This window comes from Natrix helvetica, assembly GCF_964273705.1.
Source record: "Natrix helvetica genome assembly, chromosome: 1".
NCBI classification, from domain to species: Eukaryota; Metazoa; Chordata; class Lepidosauria; order Squamata; family Natricidae; genus Natrix; species Natrix helvetica.
In genome coordinates this window covers 10,554,054-10,571,386 of record NC_138548.1, presented here as the reverse complement: position 1 = coordinate 10,571,386, position 17,333 = coordinate 10,554,054, and the positions used below count along the sequence as shown (strand labels likewise).

The 17,333-nt window shown below is 46.5% G+C and overlaps 1 protein-coding gene and 1 long non-coding RNA gene across 2 annotated transcripts in view; one reads left to right on the top strand and one right to left on the bottom strand.

Moving 5' to 3' along the window:
- The first annotated feature begins 291 nt into the window (after positions 1 to 291).
- Positions 292 to 4,528, top strand: LOC309396023. Its single transcript, XR_014176020.1, has 2 exons — positions 292 to 1,237; positions 3,317 to 4,528. It is a non-coding gene; the product is annotated as an uncharacterized lncRNA (long non-coding RNA).
- The window catches only part of CDC34 (cell division cycle 34, ubiquitin conjugating enzyme), a 39,771-nt gene continuing 25,593 nt past the window's right edge, over positions 3,156 to 17,333 (bottom strand). The window contains exons 2-5 of the mRNA XM_081960286.1: positions 14,666 to 14,752; positions 12,614 to 12,711; positions 8,843 to 8,977; positions 3,156 to 5,068 (exon numbers count right to left, since the gene is read on the bottom strand). Of these exons, the coding sequence (XP_081816412.1) occupies positions 4,858 to 5,068; positions 8,843 to 8,977; positions 12,614 to 12,711; positions 14,666 to 14,752 (531 nt within the window). The 3' untranslated portion in view covers positions 3,156 to 4,857. The remainder of the gene's footprint in view (positions 5,069 to 8,842; positions 8,978 to 12,613; positions 12,712 to 14,665; positions 14,753 to 17,333) is intronic.

Sequence of the window (17,333 nt, the reverse complement as noted above, 5' to 3'; positions counted from 1 at the left end):
CATATTTATAATCATCGCAGTGTCCCGGGCCCTTTGGACAAGCAAACTCAATGGAGAAAGAACCAGGTTCGCTTAACAACCATGTTTACTAATTTAACAGGTACAGCGATTCGCTTAACAACTGTGGGAAGATAGATCGTAAAATGGAGCAAAACACACTTCAACAAATGTCTCAGCAACAGAAATTTTGGGTTCACGCGTGGTCGTAAGTTGAGAACTACCTGTAGTTAATTTCACGTGGTTGAGGAATCTCAAATGTTTGCAAAACCTTGCATGTACCCAAGGCCAGTGGGGAGACTTGGCAGCCTTCCAAGATTTTAGGCTTTTGAGAGGCGAGGGCCATGATGGATTCTCCACTATCATTTTAGAACAATTTTCCTTCCCAGCTTCCAGAGGTTGCGATGCTGCGGAACAGGTAAAAAAACAACTACTACTCCCATTTCCTTTCAAAATCCTTTTATTAAATAGCTTCGAAACCAGAAAAACAAAACAAAAAACAGAAAAAAGCAAAATATATATATCCCATCCACTGCCAACCCATTCCCCTCCCCCTCCAATTCTACAAAACAGTCGATTTTTACCCATTGGATTCCCCCTTGCTTCCTAACAGCCCCCGCCCCTCCCAGGTGCAAATTCTAGCAAATTCCACCCTGGAGAAAGGGGCATAATCTCACAAAAATCAGGAAAGCAGAGTGGATGTCCATTCGGTGCTCAGGGAAACACACGGGACCCGGGAAAAAATAAATTAAAATAAAAAAACCCTTCCCTCCCACCCCCACCCGGACACACTTGCGAAAAGGAAAACTTGGATCTAGCAAAGTCCTTTTTTCTACGGCAGAGAGAAAGGTGGCCATTTTGAAGTGGGCAATTCCCTCCTGTTCTAAAAGATGGACGTCACATCCTTGGGGAGAGAATCGTCAAAAAAGAAAGCGAGCGAGCTCAAAGGAATAAAATTTCCAAAGGCAGGAATGCAGGAGAGAGAGAGAGAGAGAATGAACAGATTCCGTACACCTTGCTGGTGCTGGCGGATTTATTTATTTTCCACTATAGGTAGAACCACCTTCCTGGCCGAGTCAGGTGTGACATTGTCCTGCATTGGAATCACGGAAGTGAGCAACAGAACCTGTGCAGAGATATCCTTGGGGTGGGATCTTATCTCCTAGGGCTGGGATCTCCACATTTAGCAACTTTTTGAGACTTGTGGACTTCAACTCCCAGAATTCCCCAGCCAGCCATTGTTGAAGCCCACAAGTCTCAAAGTTACCTAGGTTGGAGACTTCTGTCCTAGGGCAGCGTTTCCCCAACCATGGGAACTTTTTAAGACGGGTGGACTTCAGCTCCCCGAATTCCCATGCTGGCTGGGGGAATTCTGAGTTGAAGTCCACCCATCTTAAAAGTTCCTGTGGTTGGAGAAACTCCTTCCTAGAAGGCGTCTTACCTCTTCTGGATGCTCTTTTCCGTGCTAAGCTCCTGTTAAGATAAACTTTCAAAAGCAAAGTGCAGCAGTTACTTTTAGAAGATATGGGAGAACATCGCAGGAGCCGTACAGATCTTCCCAGGGAGGACAGGGATGGGGACGGACCTTAGTGCTGAGGACAGCTGTGGCGGGTGCTTACGTTCCTAGAACACCTTACCATCTTCCATGGGCTATTTCAGAACGGACAAGTCTGGTACACCAGGCTCAGTTCTTCCTGGAGAACATGATGGGGAAGGCCAGGGGGTTCAGTGGTGGCTGCCATTAGGAAATTAGGAGGCCACCCCTGATGCCAAATTCCTACTCAGGTGACTCTTGAGATCATCCATCTGACATTGCAATGAGTCAGTCTCCGTTCGCAAAAAAAAAAAAAGGGGGAAAAGCACCTTCCGGTTGCAACAGGCCAAATGTGCTTTAAGATGACCAGATCATGGCACATTCTTTTGCAATCTGAGCATTACAACAGCCCCTAACGCACCTGTGATTATGAGACTTAACATGGGAGGGCCTTGATTGGGCAACGGCCATCTTGGCACTTGAACTCCAAGCAAGGAATGGCCGGATTAGAATGCGTGGAGAAGGGTCCCATAAGCCAGCCGTTGGTTGCTTTGTGTCATCTGAAGAGGTGAAAGCAGGAGAATTGCGTGGTGGAAAACATGTTAAAGGTTGTCTTTAGGTACTACGAGATTGTGGGCCGGTCCTCTTACCCACAGAGAGGCTGAGGCAATCATTACTTCTGCTTTCTCCTACGAGGACTCCTCTCCCCCCACCAATTGAGACAAGATTTCCAAACGGGAGGGGTTTGATGCGGCTTCTTTTGGGGTCTTTGGTCTTCCCTGGAGTCGTTTCTGATTTGAGGTAGCAACGGAAAAGAATGGGAATCATAGCTTGTTCTGTTGTTGGCTTGAGCTCAGAGCTTGGTGATTTGGTTGCAAAAGTTTCGTCCCCATTCGAGGAGGCATCTTCAATGCGCACTGAGTGCATCACCTCGAATGGTGACAAAACGTTTGCAACCAAATCACCAAACTTGGAGCTCAAACCAACAATAACTACCAACCCGAGCTATTAATATTCAAAGAGATTTCAATCATAGCTTGTCCTGCTACCCTTGCTTTCATATGCTGCTTACTATTTTACACGTATGCCTCTCATTCCCAAAAGCTCTGGGACGGCTTGTTTTTCCTCAAGGAGAACGTTCTTCAACTATCATGGTTTGTTAGCGGTTATGCTATTTACCAGGCCTCTGACTGACATTTGAAGCATTCAGACAAGCAGCTATGAGGGGATCTCAGCTAGCTTGTTCACCCAGTCCAAATTTCCTATCTCCTGGAGGGGTGAGCTGAGCAAGTTCTCTGGCCCAGAGGATGGAAGTCTTGGTAGATACTAAGGTGACCTCTGTGATTATGGCTATGGCCACATCTGGCCTGTAGCATCTCCAGCCGTCAAGAGGGGAGATGAACAGGTCTATAAAGCATGATGTCTGGCGGGCAGGAAGTAATCACTCCCAACTCAGCCTCAAAGACTCTGTGGAAGGGAAGTTGGGAGTAGGTGGGTTGGCTGGTTTTTTTTTGCCTTACATTAAACACCTCTGCCACCAGTGGGTCCATTTAGAGCAGGGGTGTCCAAACTTGGGAACTTTTTAAGACTTGTGGACTTCAACTCCCAGAATTCCCCAGCCGGGGAATTCTGGGAGTTGAAGTCCACAAGTCTTAAAGTTCCCACGTTTGGACACTCCTGATTTAGAGCAAGGGGTCTCCAAACCTAGCAACTTTTAAGACTTGTGGACTTCAACTCCCAGGCTGGCTGGGGAATTCTGGAAGTTGGAATCCACAAGTCTTAAAGTTCCCAAGTTTGGAAATCCCCCTGTGTTATAGAGTGTCTGGAGTCTTTTAGAGCTGGGGGTCCTTCAAGATTTTTCTGGGCTGGTGTGGAACTTCTGGATTTTGAGGTTTCTGAGGGAATTATTGGATTGGCTGCTGGTTTTGTTAATCCCCTCTTTACCTCTTCTCTCTGGTTTCAAGGGGAGACCTCCAGGTTGGACAGAGTCTCTTGCTTCCGTCAGCAACTTGTCTTTTTAACGTGGCCTGATGTTTTCTCTCTATAATGAAAATCAGGAGAGGGAGGCCCTGGAGGAGAAGGCGAAGACCAAGGGCCTTTCTCTTCCATGCTTCCCTCCATAATTTGTCCTGGCTGAAGGACCCCCGTCTTGGCTGCAAGTATGGGCCTGCTCGGTAAGAGCTGTGGCCCCCTATGGAGCCACCCAACTTTTCCTCAAGATCTCTGGAAAAAGGGGAGGGAGATAAGCTTCAGAAAGGGACGCTACGGTGAAGCTGGCATAGAAGGCGGGCTCCACTCCACTCCCTTCTGCTCCACTCCAGGGCCTGCCCCACATCCAGCAATGAGCTCTCTAGGAACTGAGGAACCGTTATCGTTTTTGGCTGTGTTTTAGCTCTACACCAAAGCCACAATGTGCAACGGACAGCCCAATTCCTCCTTTACTCCCTGCGAGTCCAGGGAAACCCCCCCCCCGCCATCAGTTCCTTCGCTCGCCAGGGAATTGGGGGCTCTCCCCGAAAGAAAGAAAGCCAAGGAAAGAGGAAAGAAAACAGATAAACCATCATGGAAACCATCTTGGTCAAACGGCGGGTTTTGGCGGAGCGCCGGAACCGAGAAACCTGTGGTCTGGAGAGAACGAGCTCCAGGATTGGCTCCAGGAAGGAAACCGTCTTTCTTCCGTGGAAGAAACTTCCGGAGACTCCCTGGCCTTGTTTCCAATGGTGAGCCAGAAGGAAATATCCCCTTCACAATACCTGCTTCTGCCAACCTGACTGGTACAGCTAGGAAATCCTCCCTAGAAATTTTCCTCAAATCTCTTGGCCTGCATTTTTTTTTTTTTGTTTAAAGGGGAAAAAAAACCCCACCCACGTCACGAAAGCTGTTCCAAACCTCGCACTCGGTCCCGAACTCCCCCGCCAGACGGCCGGTGAAACGGCTCAGGATGAATCAGGAGTCGCTTCCATCCACCCAAATCCTCCCCCGAATAAAAGGATATTTTTTAAAAAATAATAATAATATCAGAAGCCCAAAAAACACACAGCACTTGAAGCCCCCTGGGAGATCTCCCACCCCCTCCCCAGTCAAGCAGAAGCTGAGTCTTCCTTTTGAGGTAGAGTTTTTGGGTCCTTTCGTCTCGGGGCTGAATGGGGTTTCCAGGTCTCAGCCGTTTGCATCCTAGGGTTCAAGTATGAGTCAGGTAATTTATTGCTACTATCAGGTGCAGCAGCAGGAGGCAGCGGTGGAGGGAGGGGGAGAGGGGGAGGAGGAAGTGGGGGGGCGGTGGAAGAAGAAGAAGGGGGGGCGGGGGGGGAGCAGGGAATCCCTCGTCAAGACTCCTCGTTGCCAGAGTCGTCCTCGTCCCCGTAGCAGCTTTCCACCTCGTCGTCCATCTCGTCGTCTTCGTAATAGTCGTCGTAGAAGAGGTCGGAGCCTTCGTCCGGGGCAGGCGTCTTGGTCTTGACACAATACTCCGCTAACGTGGTGGGGACTTTGACGCCGTCCCTTTCGGCCTCCACCTTGGTTCCCAGGACTTGTTTCCTGGAAAGGGAGAAGTTCATTTATAAAGCCCTGGTGGCACCGTGGTTAGAATGCAGGACAGTCGGGATTAGTGTTCTGGGCTGCCAGCGGCCGGCGGAGCTGGCAGCAGAGTCGGACAGAGTCGGTGGGGAGGAATATGGGACCGTCCTGGAGTCTGGGGAAGGCTCGGACGAGGACTCTGCGTCAGAGGCAGAGAGGGGGCTGAGGCCGTCTGGCAGTTATCAGCTGCCTTCGGAGCCAGACAGCAGTGAGGCAGAGGAATAGTTGGAGCCTCTTCCCAGTGTGCGCATGCGCAGAGCTGCCAGAAAAAAAGAACAGCTAAGAAATCAGGGTCGACTTGGGAGTAAAGCCACAGGTGGATGGATGGTGAATGGCCCCTCCCATAGGAAATAAAAGAGGAATGAAAGGGGAGGGGGCTTTCGCAGGAAACAATTCGTTTAGTTTGTTTGTTTCAGGAGTATGAAGATCTGTCCGTGAACCTCCGAGACTCTGTGCCCAGTCTTTCCTTGCACAGCACCACATTTGGGAAAATATTTACATGGCAGCTTTCCAAGATAGATAAGGTCTGTGGTCATGAATATTCCTTTGAAAGACTGTTTGCCAGGCCTTGCTGAATGTGAATGAGAGGAATTCACATTCATTTAACAAAAGGAGTTTTGTCGGGACCAGGACTCTGCTTCGTGCTTTTTGGGGAAGCCTAGGTCAGAACAATTAGTGACTGATGTCACCATGGCACTGAAAAAAAAGTGATTTCGGGACCGTTTCTCACACTTATAACCATTACAGCGTCTCCCGTGATCACAGGATCAAAATTCAAATGCTTGACAACTGGCTCGTATTAATGACGGTGATAGAATCCCCAGGGTCACGTGATCCCCTCTTGAGGCCTTCCGACGAGCAAAGTCAAGGGGGATTGCCAGATTCACTTAACGACAGGGTTACTGTTTTTAACAGCTGCAGGGATTGGGGTAACAAATGTGGCAAGAAAAATCGTAAAATGGGCCAAAACCCAACTTAACAACGTCAATTCTGGGCTCAATTGTGGTCGTAAGGCAAGGATTGCCTGTATTGCATGCTGACTCTGCCCACTGGCAGGAGTTCGATCCGGACCACCTTAAGGTTAACTCAGCCTTCCATCCTTCCAAGGTCAGTAAAATGAGGAGCCAGATTGTTGGGGGCAAGAGGCTGACTCTGTAAATAGCTTAGAGAAGGCTGTAAAACACTGTAAGTCTAAGTGCTAAGTGGGAAGAAGGAAGGAAGGAAGGACCGTGATGCTACAGTGGTGAGAATGCAGTATTTCAGGGTGACACTGCCCACTGCCAGCAGTTCGATCCTGACTGGCTCAAGTTCAGCTCAGCCTTCCATCCTTCCAAGGCCAGTAAAATGAGGACCCAGATTGTTGGGGGCAATAGGCGGACTCTGTAAACCGCTTAGAGAGAGCTATAAAAGCACTGTAAAGCGGTATATAAGTTCTAAGCGCGATGGCTATTGCTGTCTCTAGAGATTCGTGTAGTTCTCAATGGAACTGCATCTACATGGAGGGAAGTATGCAGTGGAGTACCCCAAGGCTCTGTTTTAGGCCCAGTACTCTTCAACATCTTCATCAATGATTTGGATGAGGGAATAAATGGGGAACTCATCAAATTTGCAGATGATACCAAGCTGGCAGGAATAGCCAACACTCCAGAAGATAGGCTTAAGATACAGAAGGATCTTGACAAACTTGAACATTGGGCACTATCTAATAAAATGAAATTCAATGGTGAAAAGAGTAAGGTTCTACATTTAGGCAACAAAAACGGAATGCACAGGTACAGTATAGGTGATACCTTACTCAGTAGTAGTAACTGTGAAAGGGATCTTGGAGTCCTAGTGGACAACCATTTAAATATGAGCCAGCAGTGTGCAGCAGCTGCCAAAAAAGCCAACACAGTTCTAGGCTGCATCAACAGAGGGATAGAATCAAGATCACGTGAAGTGTTAATACCACTTTATAATGCCTTGGTAAGGCCACACTTGGAATACTGCATTCAGTTCTGGTCGCCACGATGTAAAAAAGATGTGGAGACTCTAGAAAGAGTGCAGAGAAGAGCAACAAAGATGATTAGGGGACTGGAGACTAAAACATATGAAGAACGGTTGCAGGAACTGGGTATGTTTAGCTTAAGAGAAAGAAGGACTAGGGGAGACATGATAGCATTATTCCAATATCTCAGAGGTTGCCACAAAGAAGAGGGAGTCAAACTATTCTCCAAAGCACCTGAGGGTAGAACAAGAAGCAATGGGTGGAAACTAATCAAGGAGAGAAGCAACTTAGAACTGAGGAGAAATTTCCTGACAGTGAGAACAATTAATCAGTGGAACAGCTTGCCTCCAGAAGTTGTGAATGCCCCAACACTGGAAGTCTTTAAGAAGATGTTGGATAGCTATTTGTCTGAAACGGTATAGGGTTTCCTGCCTAGGCAGGGGGTTGGACTAGAAGACCTCCAAGGTCCCTTCCAACTCTACTATTGTATTGTATTGTAATATAATATAATATAATATAAATCCTCGATTCACGTCAGGCTCAAGGAGCACACTGGTTCTCGTGGTTAGGACGTTTGGCTGGAGGCTCCCAAGCCTGTGTTTGAGACCTGAGGTTTTTTTTAGCCATAATTGCCATCAGAGCAGATGTTGGGGAAGGGGGCAAGGAGGAAAAGGGTCCCCTCCCTCTCCCTCAGACCCCCAGAAAGGAAGGAAGGGAAGGGGAGGGAAAGGAAAGGAAAAGAGAAAGGAAAGGGAAAAAGGAAAGGAAATGGGAAAGAAGAAAGGAAAGGATGGAGAAGGGAGGGGAAGGGAAGGCAAAAGAAAAAAAGAAGGGAAAAGGAAAAGTGAAAGGAAAGGAATGGAAAAAGAAAAGGAAGATAGAAGAAGGACAGAAAGGGAAAAGAAAAGGGTGGAGTGGAATGGTAGAGCTCAAAAATCAAGTCTTAAGATCCCGTGGATCCCGTTGGCTCGGGCAGTCCAACTCCACGCTGCTTCCCTCTCTCCGCAAAGCGAAGGGATCGCAGAAAGGCGGCCAAGGCCAGAACGGGCCTTCAGACGAAACGCTGGATGTGCAGAGAAATGCAGGCTACAACCAGCGAATCGCATTTTCCCAGGAACCGACGAAGCCCCAGAGGACCAATGGGAATTCTCCCTTCTGCAACGTCATCGGTCTCCGGGCAGAGTCTTCCTTGACTTCACCCGCTGGAGGAGAGTTCGGTGCAGAGAGAGGAGGAAGGGAGGGGGGGATATTTTCAGTTATATTTTAAGACATTAAAAAACACGGCATGGCAGTTGGATACTGCTGCGCGGAGTTTTCTTGTTACGTGCGGGGCTGCGCAGCTTAGAGGGAACATTGGACCTGGGTGCTGCTGTGGGAGGGAGGGAGCTCCAGGCCCTGCTGGGAACAGGAAAGACGCCCCCAACTGGGCATCCCTCCCGGGCAACGGTAATGTCACTTTCTTCAACCCGGAAAAAAACCTGAGTTTGCTTCTGGCTTTCAATAAAAAATGTCCCAATGGCAAACAATGGGTTCGTTTAATGATTCACTTAATGACCATGGTGATTTGCTTAACAACCACTGCAATAAAAAAGTAATAATAATGAAAAAACAGTTCAGTCACGACTTATGGCCGTAATGGGGGGCAAATCCATTAGGGTCGTAAGTCGAGGACTAACTGTAGCAAATGCAGGCCTGGGAGATGTGCAGAATGACCAAAGCTCATCTCCAAAACTGGGTGATTTACCAACCTGATGATGTCCGTGTATTCTTGATCCTTCCCTTTGCTCTCTTTCCACTTTCTGTACATCACCGAAGCGTCAACATTTGCAGGAGAGAAAGTGTTTGGTTCATTCAGGAGTGAGATGACACTAAGAAGAATTGTTCTGATGTGGGAAAACATTTGAAAAAAAGAATAGCGTCTTAAAATAAGGCAGCTTAATTTAAGTATAGATATCTGTGTTTCTCTGAAAATAAGACCGGGTCTTATATTGATTTTTTGCTCCAAAAGACACATTAGCGCTTATTTGCCGGTTAGGTCTCGTTTTCGGGGAAGTATGGTACTTAATGCATCCACTGGGCTGATGATCTTAACTGGGCTTATTTTGGGAGGTAAGGCTTACTGTATTAAGATACTCCCATGTATAGGTTCCCTCCCACCACCACCACACACTTTTCTTACCCAAAATTCAGAAATCAATATTTTAAGCAATTGGACGTTTCGCTTGTGAGGCTAGATAAGGTTATCCGTGGCTCCTCCTATGTATTAGATGCCACTCCATTTTTAGGTACTGTATTTTTCAGAGTATAAGATGCACCTTCCCCCCTCCCAAGAAAAGAGGGTGAAAATCTGAGTGCGTCTTATACACTGAATACAGCATTTTTGGCCTACCGAAACCCTGTCCCCTTCACCAAAATGGCTGTGCATAGCCTCTAGGAAGCTTTCAGAGTGCTCCTGGGAGCAAAAACAAACGGAAAATGGATTGTTTTTTGCTCGTTTTTTGCCCCCCAGTTCCCAGGAGCACTCTGCAAGCCTCCTAAAGGCTATGCATGGCCTTTTTGGGGGCAAAAACTGACTCGTTTTTGCCCCTCCCAGCCCCCAGGAGCAATTTGCAGGCCTCTCAAACTCTCTGCATGCCCCATTTTCACAAAAGACAAGGCGTACAGAGGGTTTGGGAGGCCTGCAGAGTGCAAAAACTTTTGTTTTTAATTTACCTCTTCAAAATCTTGGTGCGTCTTATACTTTGGTGCGTCTTATACTCCAAAAAATGCGGTAAATATTTTAAAGAAAAAGTATCGTCTTATACATGGGAAAATACAGTATAGTATGAGCATCTGGAAAAATTGTGCTAGGGCTCATTTTCCAGTTGAGCCTTATTTTTGGATAAACACGGTAGTCCTTGGTTTAAGACTGATCGCTTAGTGACGATAAATTGAGCTGGGGTGGCACAGTGGTTAGAATGCAGCACTGTGGCAAATTAGGGACCAGAGTCAAATGCATATAAAAAGGTTGTATAATATACTGATAGAAATAGATTCTGAAACAGAGTTAGTTAAAGACTGTATGATAAAATGGGCACAACATTTCGAAGAGCCAATAATGATGGAAACATGGGAAAAGATTTGGGTAAGAAATGTAAAATTTACGCAAGCTCAGAATTTGAGAGAGAATTTTTATAAGATGTTGTATAGATGGCATTTAGATCCCAAAAAGTTATCTTGTATGTATCCGAATTTACAACCTAAATGTTGGAGATGTGATTGTGCTGATGCTACGTATTATCATATATGGTGGACTTGCAAAAAAGTCAAAGCATTTTGGATAAAAATATGGTGGGTTATTCAAAATATACTTAAAAAGAGGATAAAGTTCACTCCCCAGTTGTTTTTGTTAGGTATAATTACAGACTGTACAGTTATAGAGACTAATTTGATTTTGAACTTAACGACGGCAGCAAGATTGTTGGTGGTGCAGTACTGGAAGAGGGAAGAATTGCCTACTATTCAAGAATGAATGCTAAAAGTAGTAAACCTAGCAGAGATGGCCAAAATCACAGCATATTTGAAGGACTATTCGGATGAGAAATATAAGTTGGAATGGAGAAGATGGATTGACTATATTGAAAACAAATATCAGACTAAAAAAATTCAATTAGCTTATGAGTGAAGGCACAAGGAATGTTACAATTTACCTAAAGTTAGCTTAACAAAAGGGGAATTAAAGCACAAGAGGAGGTAGGATGTTAAAGTTAGCTTATGTTAGCGTATGATTGTTAAAAGTTTATACCCTGTATTTTGCTCTGGGAGGTTGGGGGGAGGGAGGATCGGAGGGTGGGAAGGGGTAATATTTGTAAAATTTGTTAAAACCTTTAATAAAAATAAATAAATGCAGCACTGTGGGCTACTTCTGGTGACCGCCAGCTGCCAGCAGTTCAATTCTCACTGGATCAAGGTTGACTCAGCCGTCCATCCTTCCAAGGTCGATAAAATGAGGATTGTTCGGGGAGACAGGCGGACTCTCTAAACCGCTTAGGGAAGACCGTAAAGCATTGTGAAGCGGTATATAAGTCTACGTGCGATGGCCATTTGAAGTTACGATGGACCAGTCAAAAGTCACAGGTAACCTTCGACTTTAGTGACCATTTGAAGTACCAATGGCAGTGGAAAAAAAAGTGACTTGTAACCGTTTTTCACACTTAGGACCGTTGCAGCATCTCCACAGACACACGGTCAAAATTCAGACGCTTGGCAACGGACTCGTATTTATGACGGTGGCAGGAGGTCCAGGTTTATGTGAATTCCTTTTGCGGCCTTCTGACAAGCAACGTCAACGGGGAAGTCAGATTCACTTAACAACCGTCAAGTGCAACTAACTTAACAAACGCAGCGATTCACTTAGCAGGCATGAAGAGTTCTATAACGGGGCACTGCAAGCCGCCGCACCGGTCTGACTTGGCAAACAGAAATGTGGAGCTCAATTGTGGTTGTAAGTCGAGGACCACCTGTACTTAGGACCCATTTCTGAAATTATGATGGCTAACTTCCCACCAGGGGCCATGACCGCATTTCAAGTACTAAGCCTGCATTTATGGCCGCTTGCAATTTGTCCCAGAGTCACATGCAGAGGTGGTATTCAGCCGGTTCGGACCGGATTGGGAGAACCGGTAGCGGAAATTTTGAGTAATCCGAAGAACCAGCAAATACCTCTGGTTGGCCCCGCCCTCCCGCCTTGGTTGTCCCCTGTCCTATATTCCTGTGTTTTTTTAGCTCAGCTGATTCGCATGGCAAAGTGGATTGCTGTGCGTGAGCGGAGAGCTAAAAAACAGCGCAGCTTACCAGCGCCAGTCGTGGGTTACGGCCGGTACGGGTGTACCGGTGCCTGCCGGGAGCACCAGGTACCGTTCTGGTACGGTGCTCCGGAGGACCCACCTGCCTGCCCGCGCTCCTTACCGGTATTTGAGGTTTTCAGGGCTTCCGCATACGCAGCGTACGGTGCATGCGTCAGTATGCATGTGCACGCTGCACATTTGTGTGCATGTTCATGTGGTGGACGCCCGGCCCCGTTGCACCGGGATCCAGAACCCACCACTGACCAGCACTGACAACGAGGGCGGTGTCAGCCTCTACTTTGCTTGCTTGCCATCGGCTGCCATAGAAACAGGGAGGGTGGGGGTTTAAGGTATTTGGGAGAAGGAATTACTGGTACTGGAGGAGTTATCAAGAAGGGAGTTTTGTTCTCACCATCTTCTGCGCATGCTGATGGCTTGTGTTTGGGTTTGGTCAAGGCCAACCGTCTCTGAATACCAACCGGATGAGACCTTTTGAAGATTGCATTATGGGTACGGCACGCCTGCACACGAACCCCCCCCCCCCACTTATGGCACGCGAGCCAAAAAAGGTTTGCCATCGCTGGCCTTGAGAAATGAAGGACTGGTAGGGGAGGGGGGGCTGATAGCGGAGGGATCTGTATTTTAAAAATAATATGTTTCAATGTGGCTAAGAGGGAAGGAACGAAAACTCACCTTACATTCTGGGTAGGGTTCCACCTTTCGGACGGTAACTCTCCGCTCTGTGGGTCATCCACTGGAGGATGTAGAATTGAAATGCAAACGTCCCCCGTCTGGAATGCATAAATCATGTGTCCGCTATGCACAGGCTGAGTTCACACAGCATTAGCCCAAAATCCAGATGGTTTAACTCATGGGTAAATAAATTATATGTTCACCAAACGTAGACGGGTCAAAGAAATGTACCATATCATGGCTTCAGGAGGAAGTGAGGAACTAATGCCCTTTTATGACTGGTGGACTTCAACTCCCAGAATTCCTGAGCCAGCATGGCTCAGCATGACTGGCTGAGAAATTCTGGGAGTTGAAGTCCACCAGTCATAAAAGGGCATTAGTTCCTCACCCCTGGCTTAAGGAGATAGACCAGGCTATACAGTGAATTCTTGACTTATGACCGACCTAAAAAAGGAGACCTATGACCCAGACTTGGAGTACCGGCACACAGGACTAGGGTTGACGTGATATCAGTCTTCCAATATCTCAGGAGAAGAGGGAGTCAAGCTATTCTCCAAAGCACCTGAAGGCAGGAGAAAAAGCAACGGATGGAAACTAATCAAGGAGAGAAGCAAGTTAGAACTGAGGAGAAATTCCCTGATAATGAGAACAATTAGTCAGTGGAGCAGCTTGCCTCCAGAAGCTGTGAATGGTCCAACACTGGAAGTCTTTAAGAAGATGTTCGATAACCATTTGTCTGAAGTGGTGTAGGGTTTCCTGCCTAAGCAGGAAGTTGGACTAGAAGACCTCCAAGGTCCCTTCCAACTCTGTTATTTTAGTCCAATCTCCCGTTCAAGGAAGAAACCCTATACCGTTCTGGACAAATGGTTTTTCTTAACAAACTCCAGTGATGTCCATCATCCACAACTTCTGAAGTCAAGACATTCCACTGATTAATTGTTCTCCTTGTCAGGAAATTTCTTCTTATTTCTAGGTTGCTTCCCTCCTTGATTTGCTTCCATCCATTGCATTTTATCCTGCCTTCAGCTGCTTTGGAGAATACATTTACCCCCCCCCCTTCTTTGTCGCAGCCCCCCATATATTGGAACACTGCTATGATGTCTCCCCTGGTCCTTCTCTTCACTAGACTAGGCATGCCCACTTCCTACAACTGTTCATCGTATGTTTTAGCCTCCAGTCTCCTAATCATCTTTGTTGCTCTTCTCTGCACTCTTTCTAGAATATCAACTTTTTATATTTTATAAATATTTTATATCTTTTTATATTGTGGAGACCAAAAGTGGATGCCGTAGACTAAGAGTGGCCTTACCAAGGCATTATAAAGTGGTATTAACACAGCATGAGCTTGATAGTGGATGCGGGATCGTATCCTGCCCCATACATCCCTGCGACCAATCCGCTCTCACAGAGAGGGACTCCCCCGGGTGCCGTCCACTAGGCAGTGCCAGAGGGCGGCGCCCAGGAGTAGGGCCTTCTCTGTGATGGGCCCAGCCCTCTGGAATGACCTCCCCCCAGATATCAGGATAACGACGGATCTCCGCTCCTTCCGCACGAAACTCAAGACCCACCTGTTCCAACTAGCCGGCCTGGCTTAATCAGAACTTCTAACCTCCCTGGCAATTTTAAATTGTATATTTAAATCTTTTGGGTATTTTAATTGTTTTAATTGTATTAATTTATTGTTATTTATTTTAACTTTGTGGCTTTTACTTTTTGTATTGTTAATTGTTGATGTATTTACCTCCTCCATGCCACATGCCTTTATATTTGATTGTACGTCGCCCCGAGTCCCTTCGCGGAGAGGGCGCGACTGATAAATTGAATCCAATAAAAATAGTAAACCTCTGTTGATATAAACTAGGATTGATTTGGGATCGATCCTCTGGGCACCGGAGAGACCCAATAAGAAAGATTGAAATGAACACTGACAAATATTCGGCTGTGATACTTGAGCATAAGGGAGCCAAAAGGGACCGACGTCCTTTATCCCCTTTGCAAGAGAAGAACGCGGCTGATATCAGGCTAACATCCAGCCCTGGCACAAGAACATACCTCATATATGTTGGGATGCCACATTTTGGTCAGGAATCGGAAGGCAGGCGGCGAATAAGGATAATCAATGGGAAATCTGAGCCGAGCCTATGTGGAGAAAGAAGGAAGAGAGAAGATGTGTCAAGAACTGAGTAGCAACACCAGTCATCGTAATGACGTTTTTTTTTGTTAATGCCTTCCCTCTTCCTTCAATAAATCTTGTTAAAGACGACTCTGAGGGCGCCCTGGAGCTCTCTGCATTTGGTTGTTTTCTTGCAGATGTTTCGTGACCCAACTAAGTAACAATATCAGTGCTAGAAGTGGAACTTCTATTTCGATTATCTAACCATTGGTAAAATACATCCCACGTCAAGAAATACTCAGTTTCTCCTTTATCTCTGATAATCAGCATTAGTCTATCCATTCCTGCACAATCTAATATTTTCTTAACGACAGTCTCATCTGACGGTATTTCATCAGATTTCCATTGCTGCGCAAATACACATTCTAGCTGCAGTTAGTAGATGTACTACCAGATACGTAGTCTTTTTATCATATTTTTTTCCGGTAGGATGCCCAACAAAAATATTTCAGGTTTCAAATCAATGTGCTCCTTTATCATTTTTTCCTAACAAGCATGTACTGTCATCCAATATTTTTTTAACTTTTGGGCATGTCCACCACATATGATAAAATGAACCCATTGATTGCATTTCCAACATTTAGCAGATCTATTTTTATATACTTTAGCCAATCTTGCTGCTGCAAAGTGCTATCTATAAAACATTTCATACAGGTTTCCTTTATATTGACGATTTTAAGGGGTCTGGACTTCCAATTCCCAGAATTGCTGGGGGATTCCGGGAGCGGAAGCCCACAGGTTTTAAAGTTGTAAAGTGCAGGAACACAAATTTAAGGAGAGCAAGAGGGGTGCTTCCCTCTGGCTCTGAACCCCACTTAAATGAGGCAAGTGAGGCAGGAGAACCAAGACTGAGGTCAGAGAAACCAAGTTGTGTTTAGAGGCAGCTGTGGCTCCTTGCTGTTGCAAGATTCATACAACACAATAAGCATTTTAACCAAAGGGTGCTGAATAAATTCAATTGCCTGCATTATCTTACCCCAGGGGTGTCCAAACTTGGGAACTTTAAGACTTGTGGACTTCAACTCCCAGAATTCCCCAGCCAGCCATGCTGGCTGGGGAATTCTGGGAGTTGAAGTCCACAAGTCTTAAAGTTCCCAAGTTTGGACACCCCTGTCTTACCCCGATTCAGCTTTACGTTCTGTCAAGGCCCCCTAGTGGCCACATAGATAATGGCCATGCTAAGCCATGAATCAGAGTTTAGAAGCAAACGGGCTGGATCCAGGCAACAGGTTTGAGCCAGAATCAAAGGAATCATCCCATTATGGTTTATTGTAATGTGCCAATCTTAAGTTAAGGAACACGTGCTCCTTTTTTTGATGCTGTTCCCCCCTCCCCCGGATTTAGACCCTGACCACGGCTAATGTAAGACACGTGTGCGCACACACAGAGGTTACTCACAGTGTAAACATCACAGGACAAAGTCTGTATGTGTCTCTGATCACTGGACTTGCTAGTAAAACCTGTAGCTCAGACTAATCTCTCAAACAAAATAGAGCTGGAAGGGACCTTGGAGGTCTTCTAGTCCAACCACCTGCTCAAGTAAGAGACCCTATACCAACGATGGCGAACCATTTTTGGCTCACGCGCCCTAAGCGGGGGAGCGCAAGGGGGTCGTGCGCGGGTATACCGCACCCATAATGCAATGCACGACCCATCCCAGCATGCATGTCAGGTACTCCACCCCATTTTTGCATGCCTTTTTTGCCCTCCCCAGGCTCCAGAGGCTTTACAGGAGCCTGGGGAGGGCGAAAGCAGCCTCCTCCCGGCCCCCTGAAGGCCCTCCGGAGGCTTCAGGAGCTTGCCTGAAGCCTCCAGAGGGCAAAGAACGACCCTACGAGCAAACCAGAAGTCACTTCTGGGTTGCTTGTAGGGCCGATTTTAGTCCTCCGGAGCCTTCAGTGACCTTCAGAAGGCTCCGGAGGACTAAAAACTTCTGGAGGCAAGCCGTTCCACAGGTTAATTACCTTCACTGTTAGGAAGTTTCTCCTTAATTCCAGGTTGCTCCTCCATTTGATTAATTTCCATCCGTTGCTTCTTGCCTTGCCTTCTGATGCTTTGGAAAATAAGTTGACCCCCTCCTCTTTGTGACAGCCCCTCAAATGCTGGAATACTGCTATCACGTCACACCTAGTCCTTCTTTTCTCTAGACTAGGCATACCCAGTTACTGAACATGTTCTTCATACGTTTTTGTCTCCAGGCCTTTTAATCATCTTTAGTTGCTCTTCTTGGCACGTTTTCCAAAGTCTCAACGTCTTTTTTGTAATGCGGTGACCAAAAGTGGATGCAGGATTCCAGGCGTGGCCTTGCTGAGGATTTATAAAGCGGTACTAATACTTCACGCGGTTTTACAATAATACAATAGTAAGAGTTGGAAGGGACCTTGGAGGTCTTCTAGTCCAACCCCCTGCCTAGGCAGGAAACCCTATACCATTTCAGACAAATGGCTATCCAACATCTTCTTAAAGACTTCCAGTGTTGGGGCATTCACAACTTCTGGAGGCAACTTCTGTTCCATGGATTAATTGTTCTAACGGTCAGGAAATTTC